Source organism: Dreissena polymorpha, chromosome 16 (assembly GCF_020536995.1).
Source record: "Dreissena polymorpha isolate Duluth1 chromosome 16, UMN_Dpol_1.0, whole genome shotgun sequence".
In the NCBI taxonomy this organism is placed as follows: Eukaryota; Metazoa; Mollusca; class Bivalvia; order Myida; family Dreissenidae; genus Dreissena; species Dreissena polymorpha.
In genome coordinates this window covers 43,316,538-43,332,322 of record NC_068370.1, presented here as the reverse complement: position 1 = coordinate 43,332,322, position 15,785 = coordinate 43,316,538, and the positions used below count along the sequence as shown (strand labels likewise).

General features: G+C 34.6%; 3 protein-coding genes and 1 long non-coding RNA gene across 5 annotated transcripts in view; 3 read left to right on the top strand and 1 right to left on the bottom strand.

Moving 5' to 3' along the window:
• Window positions 1-15,785, bottom strand: part of LOC127862065 (uncharacterized) — a 486,885-nt gene that overhangs the window by 132,436 nt on the left and 338,664 nt on the right. The gene's annotated exons all lie outside the window — the stretch shown is intronic.
• The window catches only part of LOC127862021 (rho-associated protein kinase 2-like), a 461,134-nt gene that overhangs the window by 361,702 nt on the left and 83,647 nt on the right, over window positions 1-15,785 (top strand). The gene's annotated exons all lie outside the window — the stretch shown is intronic.
• LOC127862048 (rho-associated protein kinase 1-like) overlaps window positions 1-15,785 on the top strand; it is a 184,702-nt gene that overhangs the window by 105,102 nt on the left and 63,815 nt on the right. The gene's annotated exons all lie outside the window — the stretch shown is intronic.
• LOC127862050 (complement C1q and tumor necrosis factor-related protein 9A-like) lies at window positions 6,651-8,375 on the top strand. Its single transcript, XM_052400996.1, has 3 exons — window positions 6,651-6,947; window positions 7,100-7,256; window positions 8,017-8,375. The coding sequence occupies exons 1-3, from the start codon at window positions 6,689-6,691 to the stop codon at window positions 8,303-8,305; spliced, it is 705 nt and encodes a 234-aa protein (XP_052256956.1). The 5' UTR covers window positions 6,651-6,688; the 3' UTR covers window positions 8,306-8,375.

Sequence of the window (15,785 nt, the reverse complement as noted above, 5' to 3'; positions counted from 1 at the left end):
ACCTTAATAATGAAAATTATCATCGACCTTGATAATGTTGACATGTGTTTACCTTAATCATGAAAATTATCATTGAACTTGATCAAATGAATAATTATTTAATTTTATTTATAAACACTCAATGACAATAACAAATTATAAAGTACTGTGATAAAAACAGATTATCGTTTAAATTGATTATGTGTAAAATTATGCATGTTTATTTGACCTGCAAAAATACTGCAATATGCCACAACAAGTTTCAGACCTGGCTGCACTTCCTTTAAATCATATCAGGGGCTCCCCTCTTTGTTAAAAAGACCACTAAACCTTGCTTGAGGTAATAGCTGACAGAGTAGCTCCTGAACAGACTGTGCAGGTGCGCAGGCTGGTCTGGAGCTATGTCGGCTGCATAAGCATAATATCTATTGATCTATGTAGCAGGTCATATAGTGTGTGTTTGCCATGTAATTGACGATATTAGTTATTTATATTCAATTTTTTCACAATCCAGTATGTTCCTTGTTTTGCAAATAAAGAAATACATCCAATTTACTTAAGGCGTTGTGATTTACCTGTGTTGATCAGCAAGAAATATTTATAGAGATGTGTATCAAATCATCCAGACATTTAATTTTCCAATAAAAGATACACATTTTGTCTATGCTTATAGTTGTCTTTGTTATAGATGAGGGCCATGGGCCTAAAAGTGCTCACCTGAAACCCAAAGGAACTGAACTATTCTGAGAAGGTGGAGATTAGAAGCATAAGAGCACTTTATGAAACATAAATATTTAATTTCTAGGCACATTTCCATTTAAAATATTTCCAACACAGAAATGAAACGTTTGTGTTTAAATATTTGCATAATGTATAGGGGACAACTGCAATGGAACAAAACCGTTAGAACAATCTTGTGACCATGTTTCATGATCATTCAACTTTACAATCATGCGACTTCTTGAATGTTCAGAAGGTTTCATTAGAGGTTTTTCAAGGGACTGAACCATGTTTGAACTCTGCCAAGATATCATAAGAGCAAATGCTCTGACCAAGTTTCATGAAGATTGGACTAAAAATACGACTTGTAGACAGATAATAAATCACGATAGCCATATAAGGAAAACTGCCCCACCCCCTGGTGGCCATGTTTTTCAACAGACCGGTAAACATTGTAAAACTTGGCGGAGAGCAAATGTTTGGACCAATTAAAGAAAAAATAGTCTAAATTTATGACTTTGGAATGTTAACAAGCTTTTGTGGAAATTTGAACTAAATGAAGTTACCTAGTTTTTTACTTGCATGACCCAGTTTAAACACTGCCGATATTCATTCGGACAAATGTTCTGACGAAGTTTCATGAAGATTGGATCATAAATAAGGTCAAAAGTGTTAACAAAGGTTTCTTAAGCCATTTAAAGAAAAACTGCTCGTCCCCTGGCCGCCTTGTGTTTTTAACAAATCATTTTCGGCCAAGATATCATTAGAACACATCTGACCGAATTTCATGGAGATTGGACTGTACATGTGGTTTATTAAGTCTTTAAAGGCTTACCGTCTTAATTTGCCCTCATGACCTAGTTTTTGACCTCAAGTGGCCGCCTTATAAACTCGGCCAAATAATCATTGGAATAAATGTTTTGATCAAGTTTCATTAAGATTGGAAATATATGTTGCAGACAGACGAGCACCATCTGATTATGCTCTAACTATCTAATAAGAAGAAAAACGACGTAACAATCAAACGCTCTCAAAGGGCTGTTGCATGACATTAACCATTATTTCTTATAAATTCGAACTATCTGCATTTGAACCTCACTCTGGCAAAATGGTGCTTAATGCATGCGAGTAAAGTGTCGTCTCTGATTATTGTTTGCAGTCTTGAGCTATGCTGACCACGCATGGCATAAGACACCTGTTTGCATGACGCATTTCATTTCAATTGCATACATAATGGAAAGATCATGCAATAATCTTATTTATATGTGTAATACTATGCTTGCATTATGATTATATAAAAAACTACATATAACCATGTGAAATGTCTAACATGATCCAACTCATAGAAAACCCAACAAAATGAATTGTTGAAAAATGTATTCAATCGGCTGCCGGTCGGACTGACTCAGATTCTACCTTGGGCTTTAAGCTCTGAAAAAAAACGGGCATAATCAATGTGCGTAAATTGTCGTCCCAGGTTAGCATGTGCAGTCCGCATAGCCGAGTCAGGGACGACACTTTCCGCCAGAACAGAAGTGTCGTCCCTGATTGACCTATGCACAAAACGCTCAATCCATAAACGGACTACACATGCTAATATGGGGCGACACTAAGAAACTAAATGACCCGCGTCGTGCAAAAACCGGATCTTATGCCATATGTCACCAGCGTAGCTCCAGCCTAGCATGCGCACCCGCTAATGACACCATGTATTTGCATTTTGAAGTGTATTAGGTCCTTCCGCGCCCAAAGCAGCAGGTATGGTGTCATTGAATCACCAAACTGTTTTCGAAATGATAACTCCATGTCCTGTAAAAATGTATTGCACTCATTAACAATTTTATGTGGTTCACTGGTAATTTCTCGGCGAAGTTCCCCGTCTTGATCTAAAAGTCTTGCTTCTCCATGGTTATCATTGTTCCTCAAATAAATTGATCTTTCGTTCATAAAATAACCATCTGAAAGTGGTATCTGGTCGACTGGTTTAGTAGCTAAAAACTGTATGTATTTTTTAAAATTCTCTAAAAACGAGAAATCGTTCGAGGCAATTTCTTGAGCTGAAACCAGGCAAGCCATTGCAAATTGTTTCTTGTTCTCATCTGCGGTAATCGTTTGAACTAAGCTGTGAGCCATACTTCCGACATGACATACATTTTGTAGCGCTTCGTAAAGCATGTCGTTTGAATCCATTTTAATATGCAAGAATATTCAATGGTGTCATAATAAATACTTTACTTTAATATTTATAAATATCATTTCGAAAAGTTTTATGACTCAAATTTGTTTTTATTTACAAAAAAAGTTATTGGATGCAGTAGTTCAAATATTAATTGGGTTTCCAAATAAAGAAATGTTTATTGTTTACTGTGGGATTTCGAATTTATCTTTAGATCGAAATAAAACAAACTGGAAAACCAGATCAAGTGATGCACTTCACGAAAGATAAATAACCACCGTGCATGATTTTCAACTACAACGCTCACATGGTTTTACCTGTATATCTGTTAATATTTCAATACCAACATCATAACACGCATTATAGTATACAGTACTCACATTTGCAATATTAAATCGATAATACTTCATGATAGATTTAAAAGTCTTTCTAACAATCACGAAGTGTGTTGTTGTCATTATAGTTTTAATATATTAGCGAAAGTCAAAGCGAGGCACAATTGTTTCGCTTGAGACCGGTTAGCCTTTCTTTCGATTTAGTTCCCTTCAAATATTCTTCCACAAGTACCTAAACAAAAAGAGAAGGGGTTTGTTCGCGGATGTTCGTTAACTTTAAACTTGGCAACAAGTACGCATTGCGTAAGTATGAGCTATGAGCTCTGCTGCATTCCTCTACAACTGGGCAATTCTGCCTCTCTCTCTATGATAATGTAAACGTTTTATAATAATCCACTATATTTATCAACAGCGTTATAAACGCCTATATTTTAGTTTTATCGATCTTAACTGTTTCTTAGCCATTAAAAAAACGTCATGTTTTATATATTGCTTGTTCAGGAGTTTTATGTCGTTTGTTTGAATATCATATATAACATTACGTTGTGTTTTTCCAATGGATGGACAAGTCCGGTTAATATATTAGTAACTGCAAAGGTACATTATTACACTTTCAATTAGATTCAAAACTTGGCTTTATATAACGATACCCGTATTTAGTTACAATGTCTAGTCCTTAATGCGTGCTGGTATTAAAAATATCGCAATACATAGCACAAAATTGTATTCTTTTTTTGGTTAAGATTATAATATTAAAATTCAAATAATTATTATGAAAGATATTGCTCTTTTATTTGTTTTGTCAGTAATGCTTATGCGGGTAAACACATCCTTTTGAAAATGGAAATTACCAAAATAATAAAACAGTTTAGGGTTTAATAAAATGACCTCTTGAAACAATGAAGATGATATGACAGCCAGGTTTTTAATGTGTTTGTTAATTTGTGTGCGTACACCTTTATGATAAAAAAATACGACCAGTGGAGACAAATATTGACTTGTGTCTCAATATGGTGTACGAAGTTTACTAACGTTTTTAAACGGATTTGATAATAGGCCTTTATATGTTTTTCAACAATGCCAATAAAAGATTTAAAAACAAAACTATAATATTTGGAAATGCTCTGTGACTTTGATTGTAAGAAAGAAAAGGTTTAATATAAAAGTTACTTTTACCGGTATTCGAACTCGGGCACATATGAGCAGAAGCGCAGTCGCTACCACTTGATCACTTTTATTGTAATACATCTTTTTGATCTCCAAATTGTCGATGTGAAGTGCTTTATAATGTATCGAATTCGATTGATGATTATTCATAAAAAAACTTATGTATTTACATATGTTCATACTCAGGAATGTTATTTTTGTATATTTGATCATAATGTATGACAATGCTTTTCTTTAATCATCACATTTCTAAACCCTTCCTTTCAAGTGCGTATACTTATGGTAAAAGGTAATTTACATGTAAATGAACACAGATCAACTCTTATTGTTAATCTGGTACCCGAACTGTACATAACCATACAAAACATCAACCACATCTCCTATGCTAACACCGGTTATTTGGACATTTGTCATTTAATAAAAAAGAATGCATTATATTTACATAGCCAAAACCTCATTCCTGGCGAAAGAAAAAGGTTTTAAATATATGTTCGGTTTTCGGTTATCGTTCATCGACATAGAACAAATAAATTAAACGTTTGGAATGCTTTTCATCGATCATTACAACAACGTGTTTTACCGACATGACTTTTAAAATACAAGTCATTCAAACGCCTACATGTTAAAGTTGCAGCGCGTTCGCTTTTACTTTGAGGGTTCCCGGATTCGAATCACAGGGCAGGCCATTTTTTTCATTTTATCTGAGTCTTCTTCATAATAATAATATATATTTAAAAATATTTCAAATATAACAGTTTGCTTTAAAAATCAATAAATGACATATGTCATAAATACATAAGTGTGTGAACAAATCCCTTATTATAAACATATAAGAATCACAATACGTGGCTTTTAACTATTTAAAAATCCTATCATTACACATGTTTTATACTCCGGCACAAATAAGGTAGAGGTATGAACATAGCAATCATGGTTTCCGTCTGGTAGATCTCTGGCAAAATTGCAAGTAAATAAGTGATTATTATCAGCTTTATTTCTGTTGTTTATTTTTAATAAGTACGTAGTTAAAACATTGTATTTAAACGCCTTACTGGGAATGGCATGATTACTTACAAAAATGTTTTTAAACGTAATAAAATGTGTCCGCCATATTCTGAACTGTCCATAGGCATTCAATTATGGAGTTGTTAATGTCCGACTATCCTTCTTCTCTCTAAATTCTAACCTTACTCGCGCATTGGTTTGATAGCTAAAGAAAGAATAAAGGTGTGTTGTTGTTTTTTTTGCTGCATATCATGGGCGGATCCTTATGTTGTGAAAGAATTCAGAAATTATTCAGTAAAATGCACATTCTCAAATGCGCGATCTATCTTTGGATAAACAAATAATTATTTTATCACTATTTTTGCATAATGTAGCGCAGTAATTTGTATAGCCACATACATAGCACACGTGTTATATCTAAGTTCACAAAACCGTTATTTTACGTTGCATTCAAATTGCATATGTATATGCATACTATTGGCAATATATCAACCGCTACGTATGACGTCACATTAATTATTCACTCGAAATGTATGAATGAACCCGATGACACATTGCAATGTGTTAGTGCGTTGACATCACGAAAACACATACGTGTATGTTTTTCGCGGAAAAGGGGCGGAGTATAGACTCAAAGAGTTGTAGTATGGAACATGCGAATCAGTATACATTTGTGGTAGAATGAATATAATTTACGGCTAGGTGTTGGTTATTTCGATTAGAACAAGCGGTGTGTCTGTCCGCTTCTTGCTATCGCCTTCGTATTTAAATTCCTACGCATCCTAGCTCCAAGCGAGTTGATATAAACCGCAATGTCCACCATCAAGTCGTACATTATTTCTTAAATCTACGAAAGAATGTCTATATTAAATACAGTGTAGGGCTGTACTATTTTTATATATGGATGTTTATCAAACATTTGGGTATGAACTTGTGCGCTTAGAGCAAATAAGACACTAGATTGCTTTTAGCTCAATATGATTTTTGATAACGCGATCTTAAAGGCACTGCTTGCAAATATGTACATAAACATTTGCCAAATGCATAACTATTGAACGTTGTCTGATTTAGACAATGCAATAAGTACATCTATAATACAGAAATGTAACAGCTCTGATAATTACATTTATTATTTAAACCATAAGTCGTTTATAAATACACATTACATGGACTTCCTTAGATCGCAAACTAGATTATACTATACACTTATCTGAGCAGAATGCGTTCAACTTCCGTTAAAGTGGTCCTTTATATTCAGTGATATTTAAATTCGACGCTGTGATACACAGAATACAGTCGACACTCCATGATAAGCTGTGAATACAACAGGCGAACTATAAACATTTATTTTAATATTTCAGCACAATTGAATGCGAACATGAAGTTCTGTCAAGCAATTTTGTTTTTGTCTCTGATCCAAAATGGATTTATGTTGCTGCTAGACGGTCAGCCAGTCACTGTGCCAACTTTAAGACAAGAACTTCAACAAGAAATTCAACAACTGCGAACAGAGTTCTTGTTAATGAAAGATATGATGACGACGCTACATGAGTCAGTCCCGTCATGTAAGTATTATTTTCGTAAATGTAATCTTGTATTTGGATTTTATTAATGCATGTATGTACGCAAGTATTTATTGACATTGTCGAACACGCATAAGCAAAGGTACCACCTGATATGCTAATACATTTGTAAATTAGCATATGCCGTTAAACAGGTGCAGTATCTAAAAAGCAACGGACCCCAGCGTTTATGGCAACATTGACCAAGTCAAATCAAGCGTGTGCTGAAGGTGCTCCCCTAATTTTCGACAGGGAACTTCTTGATACTCGAAATGTATATGATGTCCGCCATGGAACATTCCGCGCACCCGTGTAAGGCATTTGTGTAAGCGTGGAGTTCACATGTATTTCGTAATAACTAGATAGAAAATTATGTTTGCAACCAAGTTGCTACACCATTTTTGGTATTATTTTACAATGACTAATTTATTGTACGCTGTTGTTAAGGGGTGGATTTAGCTGGGGGAGTTTAAAGCGTAATACAAACTATAAAATATGTGTGTTATAAGTTATCTTTATCTTTATGATTTATGAAAATAGCATTATACGTTTAATTGGTTTTAATGGATTTCTACTAGCTCCCTCAATACAATTGGTTTTCAAAAATCACATTTCATTTGTATAAAACTATATTACTACATTACTTGATTTGTCCGACTATAGTTTTGGTTTCAAAAAAAGATGTGAATTGGAAATGCAAAAGAATCGTATTGTCATTTAAATATAGAACATGAAGTTCTCGAGTAACTGCAGTCAGCGATAAGCATTGTAAACAAACAGAAAATTGTTACTAAAAGAAAACCCGATTTGTACATCATGCTGTATATTGCTATTTCATATTTGTTTAATTTATATTAACTCACCGATGCTTAAACCTTTGAAATTTACCGAGGAAGCCAGTTGTGATTCTACATTTTACATGTGGTTTAATAATAAGAGTCATGCAATATTTTTTTCATCCTTTTAACATGATTTGGATTTAGTTTAATTTATGTTATTGTGATAATTGTGATTATTTAAACTTAAAGTTATGTTTTCGTTAATATTGATTTTAATGTTTTAATGATTTCAGAAATGGAACATACGTATTTACGGCTACCCTTACCGCTATGGGAGGGAAATACGTCAATGTGAAAATAGTGAAGAATTTTCCTACAAATCAAATAGCTCTCCTATTTATTGACAATAGACATTCACTTGGAAATTGGAACCAACGATCTACCACCGTAGTTGTCGAGCTTGCTATTGGTGACGATGTGTGGTTGGTATGTGTCTCTGCGAGCGAAGTAAATGGTGGAAACGATGTAAGTCATAATGATTTTGATTCGCATTTATCAGGGTTTTTGATCGATGAGCTGTAAAGAACAAGGATTGCACAACCCGATTTCAATTAGAGAAATCATTGTATAATAAACGTATTTACATTTGCAACATATATGTTTTTAAATTTAGTTATGTTATACAATGAATATAAATTATTGCATAAACTCTATCTATAATGCCCTTTGGCGGGTTTGCAGAAACTTAGCAAAAGGCGGGCTTGAACGGGAGAAATCGTGTATTAACAAGGCGATTCACGTGCCGTTCATGCCCTGCTATGTGTTTTCCATATCCATAAACTGGTCCACGCGCAGTTACTTACCTTAGTAATGACTTATTCTGACGATATATTTATCCGTCACGACCAGTAAATTCCAAAATAATTCCTAATTTCTAACTTTGCGCGGCTGCATTTCAAATTTGCATTAATCCACTGTTTAAACGCATTTTGAATCGAAAACTGCCTATCCGAATGTAAAGCGTCGTCATTTCTGATGATGACCGAGTGAGGCATATGTAAAACACAACCTTGAACTGTATGACGTCTTATAAAATAATCGAATTATTTTGTCGATGTCGAATGAACAAGACATATTGTTTTCAATGCTATTTGAATTTATTTTGGTATTGTGATTTGTTTATGCAATAATAGCGAAAATACACATGTTCTCGGACATGATCATCTGCGGGCGCTCTCAAAATCTTTCTCAAGATTTTTCGAGCGCCCGCAGATGATCATGCCCTCGAAAACGTGTATTATTTCTATATTGAACAACCAAACACAGTCAAACAACAAAAGTAATGTCAGAGAACAACATAAAGCAATCATGTTTTTGTTTAGTGAAACAATTCTAATATTGTATACATGTTTTATCGTCACTTGTATCGGTATAAACATGCTATAATACGTCTATAGAGAGATCTGCAAAGTGTTGGACTACAACCTTGTATTCTAAAGAGTACTTCAGTAATCTTAAGTTTTAATCCGCTGTTCAATGGTTTCCAGTTTTTGTTTTCAGTGTCACTTGAGCTGAACCATGTCAATCATCGATACAACCAAGTGTTTAAGGTACAAATCTTAACCGCGAATACTTTGAACAAGACACATCTTAAATAAGAAAAAAATGTACACCATTGTGTAACATATGAGTGTTCCACTAAATATATACTATATAGTATCTTTTTGTATTTCGTAAACATGTGCACATGATTAAATTGAAATTATATTGCATATATTAATATTAACTTACAAAATCTTCATCATTATATTGAATATATAAGCAACTGAGGACGGATGAAATCTTGTTTTCCTACCGCTGTGAAGAATGCAAATTTTACATTTAGACCTATTTAAAATTTAGATAATAAATTATACATCAACCTACAATGATGTACATGTACCTATCGACCACATTTAATGTAAATGAATATCCAATTCAACATATTAATCAACAGGTGATGTTTGACAAAGGTGTAGTTGGACGGTAAAGAGGTTGATTTAACCTATTCACAAGTTAAATGTGTTTTGAATACATACGATTATCCGGGTATTGAAAAGGGTATTCAAAGATAACCCGTCCGACGTAAAGAACTGATTAATACGGTTGTTATCAAGCAATTGTACGTGTCCAACAATGACACTCGTCTTTAGATTGTCCTCTAAAGAAAAACTATAGTATTGTTAATTTAAAATATTGACAGGAAACATTTATTTGTACTCTATTTAGTTGTCCTTATAGGGGGGCTTTCTGCTACTCAGATTCTCGTTCATGCTGTGGTCGCAAGCAAATACGCACATCATAACGCATGACTTCACTAAACTGCAGATTAAAGTTTCGACAGTTAATATTAATGTTATGTCAATAGTCAGTTCTTTTTTACGCATATCTTACCATCTTTACCCAATTATATAAGCGCATATTAATGATAAATTGATAGTGTTCATTGCTTTACGATATCCACTACGTTAAATTCCGCGCAAAGGGGTAAGATAGTAATGCATGCGCAGAAATAAATACATGCAAGTCTTAAACAACAATTACATTATATATTATTGTAACCTTCTAATGGCGTGCACAGTTCGCACATATTGCATGATTTTGTACTTCAGACAAAGCCAACATTGATCTTCAATCCTGAAGTAAATATTGTGCCATGTTTGAGTTCTTACAACTACTGAAAGTGTTATCATCTTTATGTACAAAGTATTTGTTCCTTGGTGATTTTATATCAACCCTATATGATATAAATAAACTTAAACCTTGTAAATATAAATTATTTCATGTTCGTCTACGACAGTCTTACCACCCCAAAATTAACCGCAAAGCCTGGAGAAGTATTTCTATTGAACTAAGTAAAGAATTTGCAGCTTAATTAAATAGATCTCATATTGACATCGTTTGACCACCAATTGTTCATGTGTGTTGCAGCTGACAAGGTTTGGTTAAAATTGAACTATCCGAGAGGCATTGCTTTTCGAACAACGGAAGTTATGAAGCGTTGTATTGGCATTTTACTCGATATTTGATCAATGATAAAAGGGCAACTGAATAATACTTGTTTATAAATTTCACCAAAAGAAATTATTCGATTTTATTAAGTACACTGTGAATACAAGTGTTGGAATATAAAGCTGGATTGAAACGTGAGATGGTATTTTAGAGTTGTTATATAATGTAGAGTGTTCTCGAATAAGGCGATGTTTTGAAGTAATTGTTTTCATAAGACAACAACTTACCAAGTAAGAAGAGTGTCACTAACTGATCTAATATGTTGGTACATTGTTCATTAACCTTCAAATGTAATATACGTAAACATTAACGGTTATTTTCTTTGATGAATACACCGTTTCTCTGTAAGTTTATCGAAGAACTTCTATCCACAGAGAATTGTCTGATAATACTAACTATTCTAAACTGAAAAAAGAGGACGGTGATGAACAAATCATATTTATGTCGTGTTCAAATTTGCAATTAATCAAAAAAGCAAACAAAACTGCCGAACTGCATTCATGGTGATTTCAGATCCATACAAACCCTTGGCGAGTAAAGCAAGAGCTAGTAACGGTTTGACTTATGCCAATGAGCCAACATTATGTCAAAAGGGGATAGTTTTTTATGTTAAGCAAGCATTTTTCATCGGTTTAAATGAACAATATTGGATTAGTTAAATGCCGCGACATCCATCGGGATTGACGTAAAGTCAATTTAAAAGTTGAAATTGGCAGCACTTTTTGTTTTTTGTATTTTTCTTTGGTGACACGATAATATAAATTTTAACATAAATTTGTGTGCATTAATTGAGTGTTTACCATATGGAATGCTAATTTAATTTTACTCGAGGCATATGGCCGGTTCCGGTTTGATAATGTAATAGGACTGATTTTTCTCCCTTTTAATTAATTATTTCCCTTTTTGGGTCCATAATTTGGTTTTTATATACATTAAGATTGACCTTTATGGACCATAGCTATTGTGGTTGGAAGTTGAAAGTTTTGACTATATCACAGATATTGTGCTTGGGATATAAGACAATTTGAGATATTGTATTGGATGAGATTTATGGTTGACTGGGTTCTTGTTTCAATTACGTGGGTTTGATCAACAATAGTTATAGTTGATAGATATAGTGATTTTAGGATGACTAGATGTAATATCGTTCTTTATTGAGATTGAGAATATCTGAGATTGAGGTCAATTTTATTGAGATTGTTTGCATTTGAGGTTGTTTGATATGACTTAAGAATTAGAATAGGAGGCTATTGAGATGGTGTGTTTACACATGCTTTTGATGGGAATAGGTTTAAATTATTAGTTGACTACCCAGTAGTGTTGTTTTAGTAGTTTATATCTACATGGTAGGATTAATAGAAACTTGATTATTTACGTGGTGTGCAGTTTATTTAAACCAGTTGTGTGTATTTGAGGGCATTTGATTAGGATATTGTGCATGGAGGTTAAACATTTCATGAACTGTGTATTGTGTTTTGGAAATTATTTTTAATTGGTATGGCCTACGCAAATGCACATTTGAAAGGGAATTTATCTCAAATTGATAATAATTCGTTACTTACTAGCATTAATGAAGGAATAGAAAGTATACTAACCATGTTCTCCACACCTAGTTTTTTAGCTAGTAATGCTGATACAGCAGGAGTAAGAAGCATAACAAAGGTTCCCAGTAAGCCCAAATTTGATTCTGATTTCAGCCCTAACACTCAGAGAATGGAACATAATGGAAAAAGTGGAGAATTAGGGATTGATTAAAGGGACCGTTCAGAACAAAGCTTAGACGAACACTTTCATGAACAATATTTTCACAGGGATGTGCCCCGTAGAGATTTTCATAAAGACCCTTATGAACCATGAACCTATTTAGATTCAAATAGGGGATTAGAAAATGAGTCTAGAACTGGCAGGGATTTTTCAAGTAGTTCAAATGCACATTCAAGGCCACTGGGAAGAAGTACAATGAAGCCTGATAAATTTGATTGTAAAACATGGGAATGGTCTGATTATGTGGTACATTTTGAGCAAGTTAGCGAGTGGAATGGGTGGACTGAACGAGAAAAGGGGTGTATGCTAACCATGTGTCTAAGAGGGGAGGCCCAGCAGATATTGTCTACTTTGCATCCTTCAAAATTACAAAACTACAGGGCCATTAAGGAAATTTTGGACCAGCGGTACACACCTAGAGAACGTGTTTTGGCATACAGATGCGAATTCAGGGCAAGGAAAAGGGAAAGAAACGAATCAGTAACAGCTTTTGGAAATGCTCTTAGGAAATTAGGGAATAAAGCTTTTCCAGAAATGGAACCACGGGCATTAGAGACATGTATAATTGACCAATATGTTCAAGGTTTAGGTAATTTTGAATTACAAAAACATGTTCAATTCACCCATCCATTCACTCTTGATGCTGCAATTAGTGCTGCAGTTGAGTACTGTGCTTTACAGGGCTCATTAGATAGTAAACCCAGAGACTTGGAATCCCTAAATCAAACTATGATGTATAGTGACCCTGTTGCCTCTCTAAGATCCTCAGTTATGCGGACAGAGTGTTCGGTGGAGGACTTGCAAGAAATGTTCAGTTCAATTCTGGAGGAAAACATGCAAAAACTTGCAGTGAATCTTAATCAAAATAGTAGAAACAGAAACTTTCAGACAAGCAGTGAAAATGATAAAAGCTATCACCTCCCCAGAAACGTTGATTCAGGTTTTACTAACAGAACTCCACACAACTATACATCTGATTATAAGTCCTCTCAGAACTCTTCCAATAATTTTGCCCAGCAAAACTTTTCCCAACACTCAAGAAATGATGGGTTTAGGAACAGCAATTTAAGGCAGAACAGTACTAACTATTCCTCCAGATACAATGGTCCATTTGATAGACAATCACAGCGTTACAAGCAAGTTAGGTTTGAAAGAGATGACAGGCTAGACTTTCCGGAATCAAGACAAAGACATAGAGGCGAGTCTGACCATAATTATGGTAATATACATGCTAATCCTCATAGGGAATCTGGGAATATTGATGATCAAGTTCATGTTCAAAACCCTAGCCGAGCAATTATTTGTAGGTATTGCGGGGGGAAAGGTCATGTAGAAAGAAGATGCCCCGTAAAGGACCAGAAAAACTACCATTGACTAGCACAGAGGCCGATGTGTTAGTCAACGAGTCCATTTTGCCAAAACATCAAGAAACTTTTGACATTCATGACATTCAGAATGTAGTTGTAGACTCATACCTGCCAGATTCAGGTAAGGGGATGGGGATAGAGAATAAAGAACATTTGGTAGAAAAAGGACAGGTAGATCAACAATTAAGTGGTCGAGGGCAAGAAAAAATTGTAGATGAGAATAATAAGTCAGATCAATCAGAAAGAGAGACATTAAAAATGAGTACCCTGGAAGCAGATGGCATTAAAATAGATAGTGTAGACATTGATCCCAATTTAGACAAACTAGGCAATTGTGGAAATGTAGCAAATGATGTCCCAGAAGTTGCAATTATGAAAACATGTTTGTATGTTAAGGAAGTCTTTGAACCATGTGTAAGAGGAAGTTTGCTTGTAGATTCGGGTAGTAATGTGTCCTTGTTGTCAAGGAAAAGATGGGAGTGCTTCACAAATAAGCCCAAACTGGTGCCTCCAAGACGACCTTTCATTGCTGCTAATGGGGAAGAAATTAAAGTAATTGGTCGATGTACATTGCCCTTTCAAATAGAACACATGAATTTTGAACACGAGTTTTTAGTGGGTGATATTGCAGAATCATATGGAATATTAGGCATGGACTTTTGGAGATACAGCAGGCCTCAATTAAAATACATAAGAAAATTCTAAAAACCAAAATGGGTAAAGTAAAACTGCACAAATATCAGTCTTTTTGCTGTTCTCGTATTCAAACGTTGGAATCCATAAGCATACCAGCTGGATCAGAAAAGTATATTTCAGCCTTTGTAAATGGAAACTGCAAGTCAGATTTTTCAGTTCTAGAACCTACGCAGAATCACTTAAGAGCGGGTCTTTTTGTTGCTAGAACACTAGTGGACACAGCCTGTAGTAAAACAATTATATCTGTCATGAATGTCAGTGATGAAACTAAAACATTAAAGTGTGACACCATCCTTGGGAAATTATCTCCTGTCCAGAAGATTGTCCATGATGTGAACATAGATCCCAAATCAGTTGAGAAACCTGGGGAATTACCCGAACATTTGAGGCCACTTTTAGAATCTGTCTCTGTGGAAATAACTGATCAACAAAAGGCTAAGATCAGTGATCTTTTAGCATCTTTTTCTGATACCTTTGTGGGCCCTGATGGAAAGTTAGGATATACAGACATTGAGGAACATTACATAAATACGGGTGATGCTGTGCCTATTCAATGTAAACCTAGGAGAATTCCAATACATATGCAAGATGTAGTTGACAAAGAAATAGATAAATTACTGGAACAAAATGTGATTGAACCTAGTAATAGTCTATGGGCATCTTCAATATGTTTAGTCACAAAACGAGATGGTTCTGTCCGTTTTTGTGTGGATTTACGGGGACTTAATTCAGTGACCGTATTTGATGCATACCCTTTGCCCCGTATAGATAAAACATTGGATCAACTCGCAGGTAGCTAATATTTCCATAGTTTGGACTTGGCATCCGGATATTTCCAACTTAGACTGAATAGAACTGATGCCCCTAAGACTAGTTTTCGGGTCCCTGGAAGAGGTCAGTTCCAATTCAGAGTAGTTGCTACGGGTTTGAAAAATGCCCCTGCTAGTTTTGAACCTATGATGGAACATATTCTGGCGGGCTTGACCTTTGATAAATGCCTTGTGTATCTTGATGATTCGTGCATAATGGGATAGACCTTTGAGGAAGCATTGGAAAACCTAAAATTAGTTCTAATGAGGTTAAGACAAGCTAATTTTAAATTGAAGCCTTCAAAGTGCAAATTTTTTCCAGAAAGAGATAGTATTTTTGGGTCATAAGGTCTCTTCAAAAGGTATAGCATGCGA